This window comes from Pipistrellus hanaki (genome assembly GCF_964339955.1).
Source record: "Pipistrellus hanaki genome assembly, chromosome: 13".
Taxonomy (NCBI): domain Eukaryota; kingdom Metazoa; phylum Chordata; class Mammalia; order Chiroptera; family Vespertilionidae; genus Pipistrellus; species Pipistrellus hanaki.
This window is the reverse complement of record NC_140515.1, coordinates 46,244,637-46,257,576: the sequence shown is the minus strand read 5'-3', so window position 1 is coordinate 46,257,576 and position 12,940 is coordinate 46,244,637. Positions and strand designations below refer to the sequence as shown.

Here is a 12,940-nt window from a genome sequence, read left to right as displayed (position 1 = left end):
ACAGTTATAAACTCCTCCATCTGTCTACACAGCCCTCATCTCCAGCTAATTCAACTAACAGCAGGTACCAGATGCTCTCTTGCTTTTGTTTGGAATGTCCTTTTTGCTATTCTTATGACCAGGAAGAGAGGGGGAGCCAGGGCTGGAACTAAAGGTGGATGTGCACAGACACACACCATGATGTGTACAAAACTCTACCTAGACCAACGCCCACTAAGGCAATCCCTAAGGAATGGGTTTCAGGGGAGATGTTGAGAGTGGTATTACAGGATGTGCTTTGCATTTTTTATATAGTTTAGATTTGTTTTATAGTGACTTTGTTTAACATATCTGTCTAGATTTTTAACTACATTTGACCATCCCCATTTCCAGATTTACTGGTTCCATGGAAAAGGATCCCGGATTCTGATCTTCCAAAGATCCACAACAGAGTATTAGCCAAATTTGAGCACTGTGGTTGAAATAATTATTTCCAATATAATAAGGCAATTAACAGTTTTGCTTTTTAAGAAAAGCTCCAATTCTATTATATAACCATTTTTACATTTTATTTTGTAGTAGCTTAATTCTACTACAAATACACATTCTCTAAACATATTAGATTTGGATTATCTGTAAGAAATATAATAGACTTGTCAGCCACCTTAACATCCACATTTGAATAAAGGGCTTAAATAACCATTGAAAAGCATGTATTTGTGCAGTAAGTTTCATAATCCATTTTAAACTTAGGGCAAACAAGAAAAACTACAAACATTAGGGTTTCTTAAATTCTAAAATTGTAACACTAAATTTAATATAATTTGATTGGATCTCAAAACAATGCATAGCCTCAAAATATAAAGTAGAAAGTTATTACAAATATCAACTTTGGTATAATACATACCTATTTTACTAAACATTTTAAGTTTTTTACTTTGTTTTTATAATTACCTTTTGAAAATATTGATAATGCCCTATAATTCAGATATCAAAGCATCGATTTCTTTAAACTTGTCAGTTATATTTTCAATACATTCCCCAGCTTTTAATTTTATCCCGTCAATTATAACATAGTCCTCTTCACAGTGGTTTTCAAACAGACTGCTTGCAGAAGCATCAGGGCCCCACTGAGGCAACTGTAAAAATAACCACACAATTCATCAGTACTATCTCAACTGTATCTGAAGACTAGGTTCAGTTATTTGAACAAAACATAAAGTAATTGGTAAGTCTTGAACCACAGCAGTTACACAAAGTTTTCTGTTATGGTGGTGGTCAAAAAATGATCCCTTTGTGTAGTATAATGTGTAGTAAATCATATCTAATAAAGAGGGAATATGCAAATTGACCATCACACCATCACAAATATGGTGATGCCCATAGCCACAGATGGCGGTACCCAGTCCCCTCAGCCCTGCCAGAATCCCCCAGTCCTTTCACAGAAAATGGGTTGCCTCAAAAGTTGGTTAAGCTTCTTAGGACAAAAAGCATTCAAAATCTTTGAAAAGAGAATTCCAATATTTATAAAAGTTTGGACTAGACAATTCAAGGTTATTTCCATTATAATCTTCTATGATTTTTTTATATTAACATTCTGAATTCACATAGTACTAGCTATATTATATGTAAGCAGATATTATTTAAAGGAACGGCCATTATTATTAAAACAACTTCATAAAACCACACTGTTAGTATGTCAAGGACATTCTGTGTGATTTTCCTAATGGCTGCAGTTAATGCCCCTAAACCGGCAGCCGGACATCCCCCAAAGGGTTCCAGATTAGAGAGGGTGCAGGCCAGGCTGAGGGACACCCCTAGTGCACCAGGCCTCTAGTGTTAATATAAAACTTAGGTCTTGGTCTTGTCTGTTCCCCAACCCTACACTTTTAGTTTTAATTTTGAAAAAATTGGATCATTTTAATTCTTTGAGTTTTCTATATTTATTTACTTTTAAAATTATTATAGGAAGTACAACTTAAAGCTATTTTCTGTGGTCATCTTCTCACAAGCATCTGCAATTCCTCACAAACAGTGATAATTTTCTTAAGTTTGTTTAGACAGGACACTGGTAAAAAACAATGCAAACATACCCACACATAGGAGATTTATAACTACAAGGTTCATTTGAGTTAACTTCCCAGAAAATTCAAGGAAAAAATGTAAATAAGTATTTTCGTATATCAAAAATATACTAAAATATAAATAATTATTAAGTAAATTGTTTTCTTTGTAAATGTATTATCTAATTTGTAAATTACTCAGATTTTATAAAAATCTGAAATGAATCCTTTCCCACTGCTTGACAAGTTAGGACATGCCGACCATTTTAATATCATCTAAAGAAGAACATAATTAGGAAGGTGACTCCACTGAGGAAAATAATCTCAAAGTATTTCAATGATAAATAGAAATGAATTCTGATTTTCCATATGTATGCTGTTTTCATGTTGCTACCCTCATCCATTAGTATAGATGCTTGCAAGAAATCAACTTGAAAACTCATATGTGAAGTGAATGATGAAAACATCATCAAATTTACAACTTTGAAAATAGCTCAGACAATAGTTGCTCAGAGTATGAACATGCTCAGAACTTTAAAGTTATCAGGTGGTTCTTTTTGGTGGATTAGCTTATAAGAGGCCACTTTTTCCTAAAAACAAAATGCAGCTCCCATTTTAAGTAGAAAGAAAGGAAAAAAAGGAAGGAGGGAGGAAAGGAGAGAGGAAGAAAAGAAACCCCTGAGGTGGTCACTTCTTTGCGTTTAAAGTGGAAAGTACTCCAGGTTTGATCATTGGTTTCACTGCTATTCTCCTTGCTTAAAAGTGAACAAGGCCCTAAATACCCTGAGCCTGGTGTGAATGCCAGACGTACAAAGCTCAGTGTGGAGAATGGCTTATAAACCAGTCGGCAGGAGGCCTTCCCCTGCCTGCCAGCGGGTTAAAATGGTTAATTTTTACAATTCCTAAATGCCTTTTGAAAGCATATAATATTACAAGAATCTAAAAAAGCAAGCTCTTGCCTGGTGATGTATTAAAATGATGTGTTGTACCTGAAGAAATAAAAATCAGAAGTAATTTTCTGTTTTATCAAGTTACTAGTTATAATGGCAAAACAGAAGCCAGTTCTGTGACTGTAAAAGCTCCAGGACATCTCTATAAAAATCAACCTGGCTGTATTTTTGAAAAGATGAACTGCAAAGACTGAAAACACATTGTACAGAATCATATGGTGCTCAAACAAAACGCACATTTGCTAAAGAAAAATGTACAATAATCTATAATAAAAGGGTAATATGCTAATTAGACTGGAAGTCCTTCCTGACGAAGCTGGGGCTGGAGGGAAGCCAGCTCGGTCCCTGGTACCCGCGGGCAGCCTGAGGGAAGCCAGACTGGGTCCTGGATGTTGGAGGGAAGCTGGTGCGGGCAACCAGGGGAAGGAAGGCCTACTCTTGCACGAATTTTCGTGCATCAGGTCTCTAGTTAAATATAAGATACATTGCCAATCTATAGGTCTTGTTCTATAAAAGGTGAGATACAGAAAACAAAATTTTTGAAAAAAAGGAACTCTAAATGTAAAAATAGCATTTTCAACTGATTAAGAAAACCATTTTGTTTTTCAACTCAGTTAAGAGTTTTTAACATTAATTTTACATATTTTCTTTTAACACACTGATCTCCTTAATTGTAAATTCTATATTCTCTTGATTTCAAAGTCAATAAAGGAGGTGTTTAAGAATCTTCTTTATTCTTGCTGAAGTTCAGAATAAAATCATGCAATGAAGTGTGTTCACAATATTTTCATTTTGGGGGGAATGAGGAGTAGTGAGAATGTGGGGAAACAGATAAAGACATCTTTGCATTCCTCTCTAGTGACCACCATTGCCATTTCTCACCTATAGTAACAACTAACCTTGGGTGTCACTATACAGAGAACTTTTCCCAGTTTGTCTTATTTAACCTCCAAACAATCCTCTGAGGCAACTTTGCCAAATTACACAAGTTGTCAGTGGCAGGACCAGGGCTGGGACGCAGGCTGTATTCTAGAGTCAGTGCTCCTAACCACTGTCCTCTCAACTCCAGACCCACTACCTACCTAAATGACTGAATGAGAGAATGAGTAACGCCATAAGGATATTTGTCTCCTCGCTGCCATTCTCCTTCCTAATCACACAGGGAACAGCTATGCAGCCTGTGGAAGTGGCTACCGTATGACTTATTTTTTTCAGACCTACCACATCGCTGCTCTGTATTAATGACCTGGGAGTTAAGACAAACCAGGAAACAATACATGGAGCTCATGTGCTGAGCAGTTTCTCAACCAATTTAAATTTCTGTTGTCATATATAAAATTAAATAAAGTTAAGGACATGTGGCCTTTCTCAGGCCAACATGTTGGCCAAAAGGAAAAAAAGGACAAGTCTAGATATGAATGGTGAAAGGTATTACAATAAAAGATTCTATCTAGTATTTTAATAATGGAGCCTGTCCCTATAGAAGCTATCCCTATGCATGAAACAGACAGGGCAGATTTCCCCAGCTGCCCTAACCCCAGCGCCCCTCCTGATTGTGGAGACTGGCAGTGCGGAGGCCTCTTTAGTGGCATTCCCTTCACTGCATCAAGCCCCTACCATCTCTCTTCAATTCCAACCTCAAAGATCTGAAACAAAAAGAGCACCTCTGCTGAAAGTCAGGTATTTTTTCAAAGACTGACAGATCTATTCTGATTTCTCAACAGGCTACTAGTTTATCATTCAGCTCATGATAATCAAGGGCTCAAATTTGAGAAGTGAGAAAGGTTTTCCATATATTGTACTTAAAATGTCCACCCAGGAACAATCTCTGCCATGTAAAGAATTTGAAGTTGTTACTTATAACTATCAATATTACCTTTTCTCCTGTATTTATTTCCTCTCCACGTTCTTCGGGTGTTGCTGTGGGTTCTAGAGCTTGCTGTAGCATTTGCTCCAGTTCTTTTAGTAAAACTTCTGTCTCAGATACAACTAAAGAAACATAATTAATATAGTAAAAAATGCTACATCTTAATTCAATCTAATTCATAATCGTAGCCACCACAAAAGAGGAAATCTTCCAAATGTTACAGGATAAGAAATAATATTTTGTATAAACTTCACATATGCCCTCTACTTGATACAAAATTATTATTGATTTCAAGGTGAATATTTTACAATTATTCCTTGAAAAATGTAGATGACATTTTTGCTATGTGTTAAGTACCCCAAAACAACAAAAGCTCACTAAAATGTGTGCTTTTTTAAAATCAGGAGCCAAGGACACTAAACTAAATTATGTTATTAATAGACCAGAGGTCAGCAAACTTTTCCTGTGAAAGGCCAGACTCTATTTCAGGCTTTGTGGGCCAGATGGTCTCTGTCACAACTGCTGTAGTGCAAACCATAGACATGTACACAAACAAATGAGAGGGGCTATGTTCCAATAAAATTTTATTTACAAAAACAGGCAGCCAACAGTAGGACTGAGGGCCACAGTTTACCAATCTCTGCAATAAGCTATTAAAATTACTCTTTAAAAGTGAGCCATATGATTAAGTGGCTAGGCTAGATACAGGCTCGTCTATTTCTAATCCAAATATCAATACACCTTAATTGCCTAATCTGATATTTTTTTAAAAACACACTTAAAAGTTTCTTTTGTGTGAGCTACTGTGACAGGAATATATTAAATTGGCAAAAAAAATAAAATAAAATAAAATAATCTGGTAATTCACTGAACTTGCTGAGATAAAATACCCCCCAAAGAAATAAACACCTATTATAACTCTATAGACTCAATTACTGATTAGCAATATGCAACTGAATTTCTGATTTAAATAAAAAAGCATTTCATTTGCTATAGAGTCTTGTTGAGGTAATGATCAAGGAAAGGAAGCCATGTGGAGCCTGCTGTCCTGAACAAGAGACAGATGGAGCACCTGAGAAGTCCTTCCAAAGGCAACATGATTCAACGAGAAAGGCCATGAATACACATCCCATCACCTTCCACTCTGGTTACAAAAATCTGACATACCACCTCCTATTATCCACCGTTCATTGGCAGACCACCACAAATCACACTACATAGAACAGCTGAAAGTTCATGAACATGAAAATAGACTCAGCAAGATATACACTGTAGAGCTAAAAAATTATCATTGAATACAGAAGCAAGGTGTTCCCAGCAACAGCATTAATTTTTAATGTAACTGTTGAATGCATTTAAATTTTTTCTTATTAATACTGTTTAGGAAAAGTGAAATACATATCCACATGAGATTATATAGCCACTCATGCACGATCATGCGTGAGTGTGTGCGTGCACGTGCACACACACACACACACACACACACACACACAGACTTATAAACTAAGCATGTTGTAAGGTAAAAAACAAAAATTATAATGTGAAAAGTTTTATACATTGTTTCATTTTCCTGATTTCAAAAGAAGCCATACTTTATTATCATTTTTGTTGATAATTTTCTCTTACCTATTATTTCTAAGAAAGAAATTTTAAAATTCTGCTAAAACATTGTTTATTAAATAATGGTGCTGAATAAGGTCATGGGAGATTATTAAATAGATAATATTTATCCTTCCCTGGTTGTCCCTGGAGTACTGAAAAAACAATTTTAGTTTATATTTTTCACATTCCAATTTTTAATTATTTTATTTTTTTAGAGAGGAGAACAGGAGGGGGGGGGGGAAAGAAAGAGACAGAGAGAGAGAAACATCAATGTGAAAGAAAACATCGATCAGCTGCCTTCTCAATGCCCCCTTACCAGAGATTGAGCCCACAACCTGGGCATACACCCTGAGCAGGAATCGAACAGGCTACCTTTCATTGCATGGGATGACGCTCAACCAACTGAGCTACACCAGCCAAGGCACATTGTAATTTTGTCTACAACAGAAATTTTTCCATCAATATTTATTGTTTGCCCCATTTTTTTTATATTAAATCAACAAATATTTATTCTGTGCCTACTAAGGGCCAGGGACTCAAGAGAATAGGTCTAGACCAATAAGACTTTCTGGTTCTCATATCTTCACAACCAATCTTAGGTTTCTCAAAACAGCTTGAAAACAGCATTCTGATATGCCATTCCACACTTTAGTGCCAGTTCCTATGTTCAAAAATAAAACAAGCAAAAACTGGAATTGATATGTTAGTTTCATCCACATAGATGTGTTCTATGGTAACTGCTAGAGCCTAAGAACATGAAATCTGAACTATCACATTCTAGAATGACGGTATTCAAAGTTTGGTGGACATAAGAATCACCTGGAGAGTTTATCTAAAAATATGAAAGCTATCCTATGTCCAGAATTTTCTAGAGGAATGTACATTTTTGCTGAAGCAATTTTGATAATGAAATTGACCTCTATATATGACAAACTTTTCACTTAGTAACTTGTTACTTAATAGACCTCTACTTGTGGCTACTTTACACTGATTCTCCAGCGCTACTCATAGGCGTTATGTTTTCCTGCTTCTGAGTCTATGGCTATTGACATTGACATTTAATGCATGGTTGAGAAGATGGATTTTTGAGCTATACTATAAAGGAATGGCACAAAAACATCTTTATATTTCTAAAGCTATGCTAAAATACAATCAATTTATGATAATGAACATCGGTGCTGAATGGCATTGTAGGCTCTGTTTTCAAGTGATCTGGAAAAATATGTACACTGCTTTTTGAACAAGGGTAGATAAAGTAATGGATGACTTCATAAATCAACCAAGGTCCATAATACCAACTTGATGGATGTCAAATCCTGTTTCCAGAGCCACGGGAGCTTTGCTTTTCTAAATAGGTATTCCTATTTTGTGAACTGATAGAGTTCAAAAATAATTCTCAAGAAAGAGCAGTTACTGTAATCTACAAACTAGGTTATCAAAATTGGTCAATGATAGCTTCCAAAGATAGAGACAGAATAAATGCCTTTGCTGATTGTGTGAACAATCATCTTCTATCAATACTGATTATCCTGTAGTTTCCCTGACTTCTTTGAATTTGTTGTTCAAAGTAAAATGATAGCATTTCAGCTGCGCCATCACTCAGAGAAAGTGAAAAAGAAATCTCATGCTGAAGTCTATATCTGGCTTTTAAAAATGAAGTTTTGTAAAATAAATCAAATTGTTTTTCCATTCCCAATGAGAAATGCTGTTTGTCTTAATAAATCAGTCACTATTTTCAAAGCTTTCAAATGCATATTTATGGAGTTTTCTTTCAACTCTACTTCTCTATTAAATGTTTAAAGAAGCCGTTTCCTTCCTATGTAAAGAGGCTACTGGTTGGGTCACCCCAAAGCTGGCACTAAAAAATATCATATTAAATAAATTTGCAGGGACGTTTCAATAAGGACGTTTAGAAGGCATTCTTTAGAAAACTAGGTTTTGTTTGGATTTTGAGTAACCACAAACACTCCTTTGTCTGCTTATAATGAATATAGAGATGAGTAAAATACAGGGTGAAATGTAATGGAGAAGACAGCATCCTTCCTGAGGACACAAACAGAAATTGGAAGCACAAGGCTTTGTACAAGGAGAATGAAGACCAATCACATCTTACCAAGAGGTAAGATTTGTCTTGAGTAGTAAGATATCACCTCTCTCCTTGTCACCCCTTCTACCTCCCAGACCCAAGCTCCAAGCTCTTCATGCTCTTGATAGGACTCACCCCACGATTCAGGCCTTTTCTATATTAACCATCCCCTTCCATGCTTACATGTCCCAAGTTGATTATGAATACATCATTTGTTAATTTAATAATGAATGCTAATAGATTATTAGTTTTCCTGAGAATTATTAATATGTCAATATCTTTTTAAATCAAACTTTTATAGACTGACTATTCACTGAAAAGAAAGGAGCTATTTACCAACAGAAAATAGTGCTATAATTTGAAAAATGATAAAAACTAAAATATTAAAAGAAATAAAAATCAATTCATCAAAGGGGATACTAATGGCAATAATTACATTTTAAAATGCTTAGACCAGTAGTTATACCAGTGGTGTACATTTAAAAAAAAATAGCTTTAAGGTTCCTGGTACTTAAAGCAACCAAAGAAATAGCTTCACACTTTGATTAATTTTAAGAAAAAATGTGACCTTAGAAAAGTCATAAAACCTCTTAAGTACCTCAGTTTTCTCATCAATAAAATGGGAGGTATAATATCTACTTTATCAACCTCATACAGGGGTTAACTAATTCATAAAATAATTAAAAGAGTGAGGATATATAGAAATTGTTGTAAGAATTGGTTTTCATTGCTATTATTTTTTTTTTTTTTTTTTTTTTTTTTATTTTATTTTATTTTATTTATTTATTTTTTTAATATATTTTATTGATTTTTTTTTTTACCCCCTCCCTCCCTCCCACACATCCCCTCCCTCCCCAGAGTTTTGTGTCCATTGGTTGCACTTATATGCATGTATACAAGTCCTTCGGTTGATCTATTATCTCCCCCAGATCTTCCTCCCGTCCCCACTGTAACTTGACAGTCTACTTGTTGATATACTGTCTCTATATCTATCTTATGGTTCACCAGTTTATAATGTTCTTTATTATCCACAAATGAGTGAGGTCATGTGGTGTTTCTCTTTCATTGATTGGCTTATTTCACTCAGCATGATGTTCTCCAATTCCATCCAGGATGCTGCAAATGATGAGAAATCCTTCTTTTTTATGGCAGCATAGTATTCCATTGTGTAGATGTACCATAGTTTTTGGATCCAATCATCTGCTGACGGACACTTAGGCTGTTTCCAAATTCTGGCTATTGTAGATTGTGCTGCTATGAACATAGGGGTGCATATATCCTTTCTGATTGGTGTTTCAAGTTTCTTGGGATATATTCCTAGAAGTGGGATTACTGGGTCAAATGGGAGTTCCATTTTCAGTTTTTTGAGGAAACTCCACACTGTTCTCCACAGTGGTTGCACCAGTCTACATTCCCACCAGCAGTGCGCGAGGGTTCCTTTTTCTCCGCAACCTCGCCAACACTTGTCGTTTGTTGATTTGTTGATGTTGGCCATTCTGACAGGTGTGAGATGGTACCGCATTGTTGTTTTGATTTGCATCTCTCGGATAATTAGTGACTTTGAGCATGTTTTCATGTGCTTTTTGGCCTTCCTTCTGTCTTCTTTTGAAAATATTCTATTTAGGTCCATTGCCCATTTTTTAATTGGATCATTCATCTTCCTTTTATTTAGTTGTATAAGCTGTTTGTAGATGTTGGAGATTAAACCTTTATCAGTGGTAACATTTGCAAATATGTTCTCCCACACAGTGGGCTTTCTTGTTGTTTTGTTGATGGTTTCTTTTGCTGTAAAAAAGCTTTTTATTTTGATGTAGTCCCATTTGTTTATTTTCTCTTTAGCTTCCATTGCACTAGGGGTAGTATCAGTGAAGAAGTTTTTTTGGCATACGTCTGAGATTTTGTTGCCTGTGGATGCTTCAAGTATTTTTATGGTTTCCCGTCTGATGTTTAAGTCCTGTATCCATTTTGAGTTTATTTTTGTGTATGGTGTAAGTTGGTGATCTAGTTTCATTCTTTTGCATGTATCTGTCCAATTTTCCCAACACCATTTATTGAAGAGACTGTCTTGACTCCATTGTATATTAGTGCCTCCTTTGTCAAATATTAATTGAGCATAGTGATTTGGGTTGATATCTGGGTTCTCAATTTGATTCCATTGATCTATATGTCTGTTTTTGTGCCAGTACCAGGCTGTTTTGAGAACAGTGGCTTTGTAATACAGTTTGAAGTCTGGTATTGAGATACCTCCTACTTTACTCTTCTTTCTCAGGATTGCTGTGGCTATTCGGGGTCTTTTATTGTTCCAAATGAACTTTTGGAGAGTTCTTTCTAGGTCAGTGAAATATGCCGTTGGTATTTTAATGGGGAGTGCATTGAACTTATAGATTGCTTTAGGAAGTATGGACATTTTGATGATGTTGATTCTACCAATCCATGAACATGGTATGTTCTTCCATCTGTTTACATCTTCCTCTATTTCTTTTTTCAGTGTCGTGTAGTTTTCCGCAAATAGGTCCTTTACTTCCTTAGTTAAGTTTATTCCTAGGTATCTTAATTTTTTTGGTGCGATCGTAAATGGAATTGCTTTTTTAGTCTCTGTTTCTATAAACTCACTGTTGGTGTATAGAAATGCCATAGATTTCTTGGTGTTAATTTTGTATCCTGCTACATTGCCAAATTCATTTATTAAGCCAATTAGTTTTTTAATGGAGTCTTTTGGGTTTTTTATATACAATATCATGTCGTCTGCAAATAAGGATAACTTTACTTCTTCTTTTCCAATTTGGATGCCTTTTATTTCCTCCTCTTGTCTAATTGCAATGGCTAGTACTTCCAGTACTATGTCAAAGAGGAGTGGCGATAGTGGGCATCCCTGTCTTGTTCCTGTTCTTAGAGGGAATGGTTTTAGTTTTTGCCCATTGAGTATGATGTTTGCTGTGGGTTTATCATATATAGCTTTTATTACGTTGAGGTATGATCCTTGTACTCCCACCTTGTTAAGAGTTTTTATCAGGAAAGGGTGTTGGATTTTATCAAATGCTTTTTCTGCATCAATTGATATGACTATATGATTTTTATCTTTCAACTTGTTTATGTGATGTATCACGTTTATTGATTTGCGGATATTGTACCAACCTTGCATTCCTGGTATAAATCCTACTTGGTCATGGTGTATGATCTTTGTGATGCTCTGCTGGAGCCGATTTGCTAGAATTTTGTTGAGGATTTTGGCATCTATGTTCATGAGGGATATTGGCCTGTAATTCTCTTTCATTGAGTTGTCTTTATCGGGTTTTGGTATTAGGGTGATGCTGGCTTCATAGAAGGAGTTTGGAAGTGTTCCTTCCTCTTGAATTTTTTGGAATAGTCTGAGGAGGATAGGTTTTAGTTCTTCCTTGAATGTTTGGTAAAACTCTCCTGTGAAGCCATCTGGCCCTGGGCTTTTGTTTGCTGGAAGCTTTTTGATGACTGTTTCAATTTCTTCCCAAGTCACTGGTCTATTGAGATTTTTAGATTCTTCCTGATTGAGTTTTGGAAGTTTGTATTTTTCTAGGAATATGTCCATTTCCTCCAGGTTGTTCAGTTTGTTGGAATAGAGTTGTTCGTAGTATTTTGTAACAATCCGTTGTATTTCGGTGGGGTCTGTTGTTATTTCACCTCTTTCATTTCTGATTTTGTTTATTTGGGTCCTCTCTCTTTGTTTCTTGGTTAGCCTGGCTAGAGGTCCATCTATCTTGTTTATTCTTTCAAAGAACCAGCTCTTGGTTTTGTTGATCTTATGTATTGTTTTTTTGGTCTCTATGTCGTTTATCTCTGCTCTGATTTTTGTTATTTCCTTCCTTCTGCTTACACTGGGTTTTTCTTGTTGCTCCTTTTCTAACTCTTTGAGTTGTAGAGTTAGCTCATCTGTTACTATTTTTTCTAGTTTTTTGCAATAGGCTTGTAAGGATATGAACTTCCCTCTCAAAACTGCTTTTGCTGTGTCCCAAAGATTTTGGATTGTTGTGCTTTCATTGTCATTTGTTTCCAGGATGTTTTTAATTTCTTCCTTGATTTCTCTGGTAACCCAGTCCTTGTTTAATAGCAAGCTGTTTAGTCTCCATGTGTTTGATTTCTTTGGATTATTTTTATTGTAGTTAATTTCCAGTTTTATGCCATTATGGTCTGAGAAGATACTTGATATGATTTCTATCTTCTTGAATTTGAAGAGACTTTGCCTATGTCCCAAAATGTGGTCTATCTTTGAGAATGTCCCATGTGCACTTGAGAAGAATGTATATTCTGTGGCTTTGGGGTGGAGTGTCCTGAAGATGTCAATTAATTCCATCTGGTCTAGTGAGTCATTTAGGATTGATATTTCTTTGCTGATTTTTTGTTTAGATGATTTGTCGAA

General features: G+C 35.5%; 1 protein-coding gene across 1 annotated transcript in view; it reads right to left on the bottom strand.

Annotated features, from left to right (window-relative positions):
* Positions 1 to 530: 530 nt before the first annotated feature.
* ZCWPW2 (zinc finger CW-type and PWWP domain containing 2) overlaps positions 531 to 12,940 on the bottom strand; it is a 66,443-nt gene continuing 54,033 nt past the window's right edge. Inside the window, exons 9-10 of the mRNA XM_084902511.1 lie at positions 4,869 to 4,981; positions 531 to 1,118 (exon numbers count right to left, since the gene is read on the bottom strand). Of these exons, the coding sequence (XP_084758637.1) occupies positions 957 to 1,118; positions 4,869 to 4,981 (275 nt within the window). The 3' untranslated portion in view covers positions 531 to 956. The remainder of the gene's footprint in view (positions 1,119 to 4,868; positions 4,982 to 12,940) is intronic.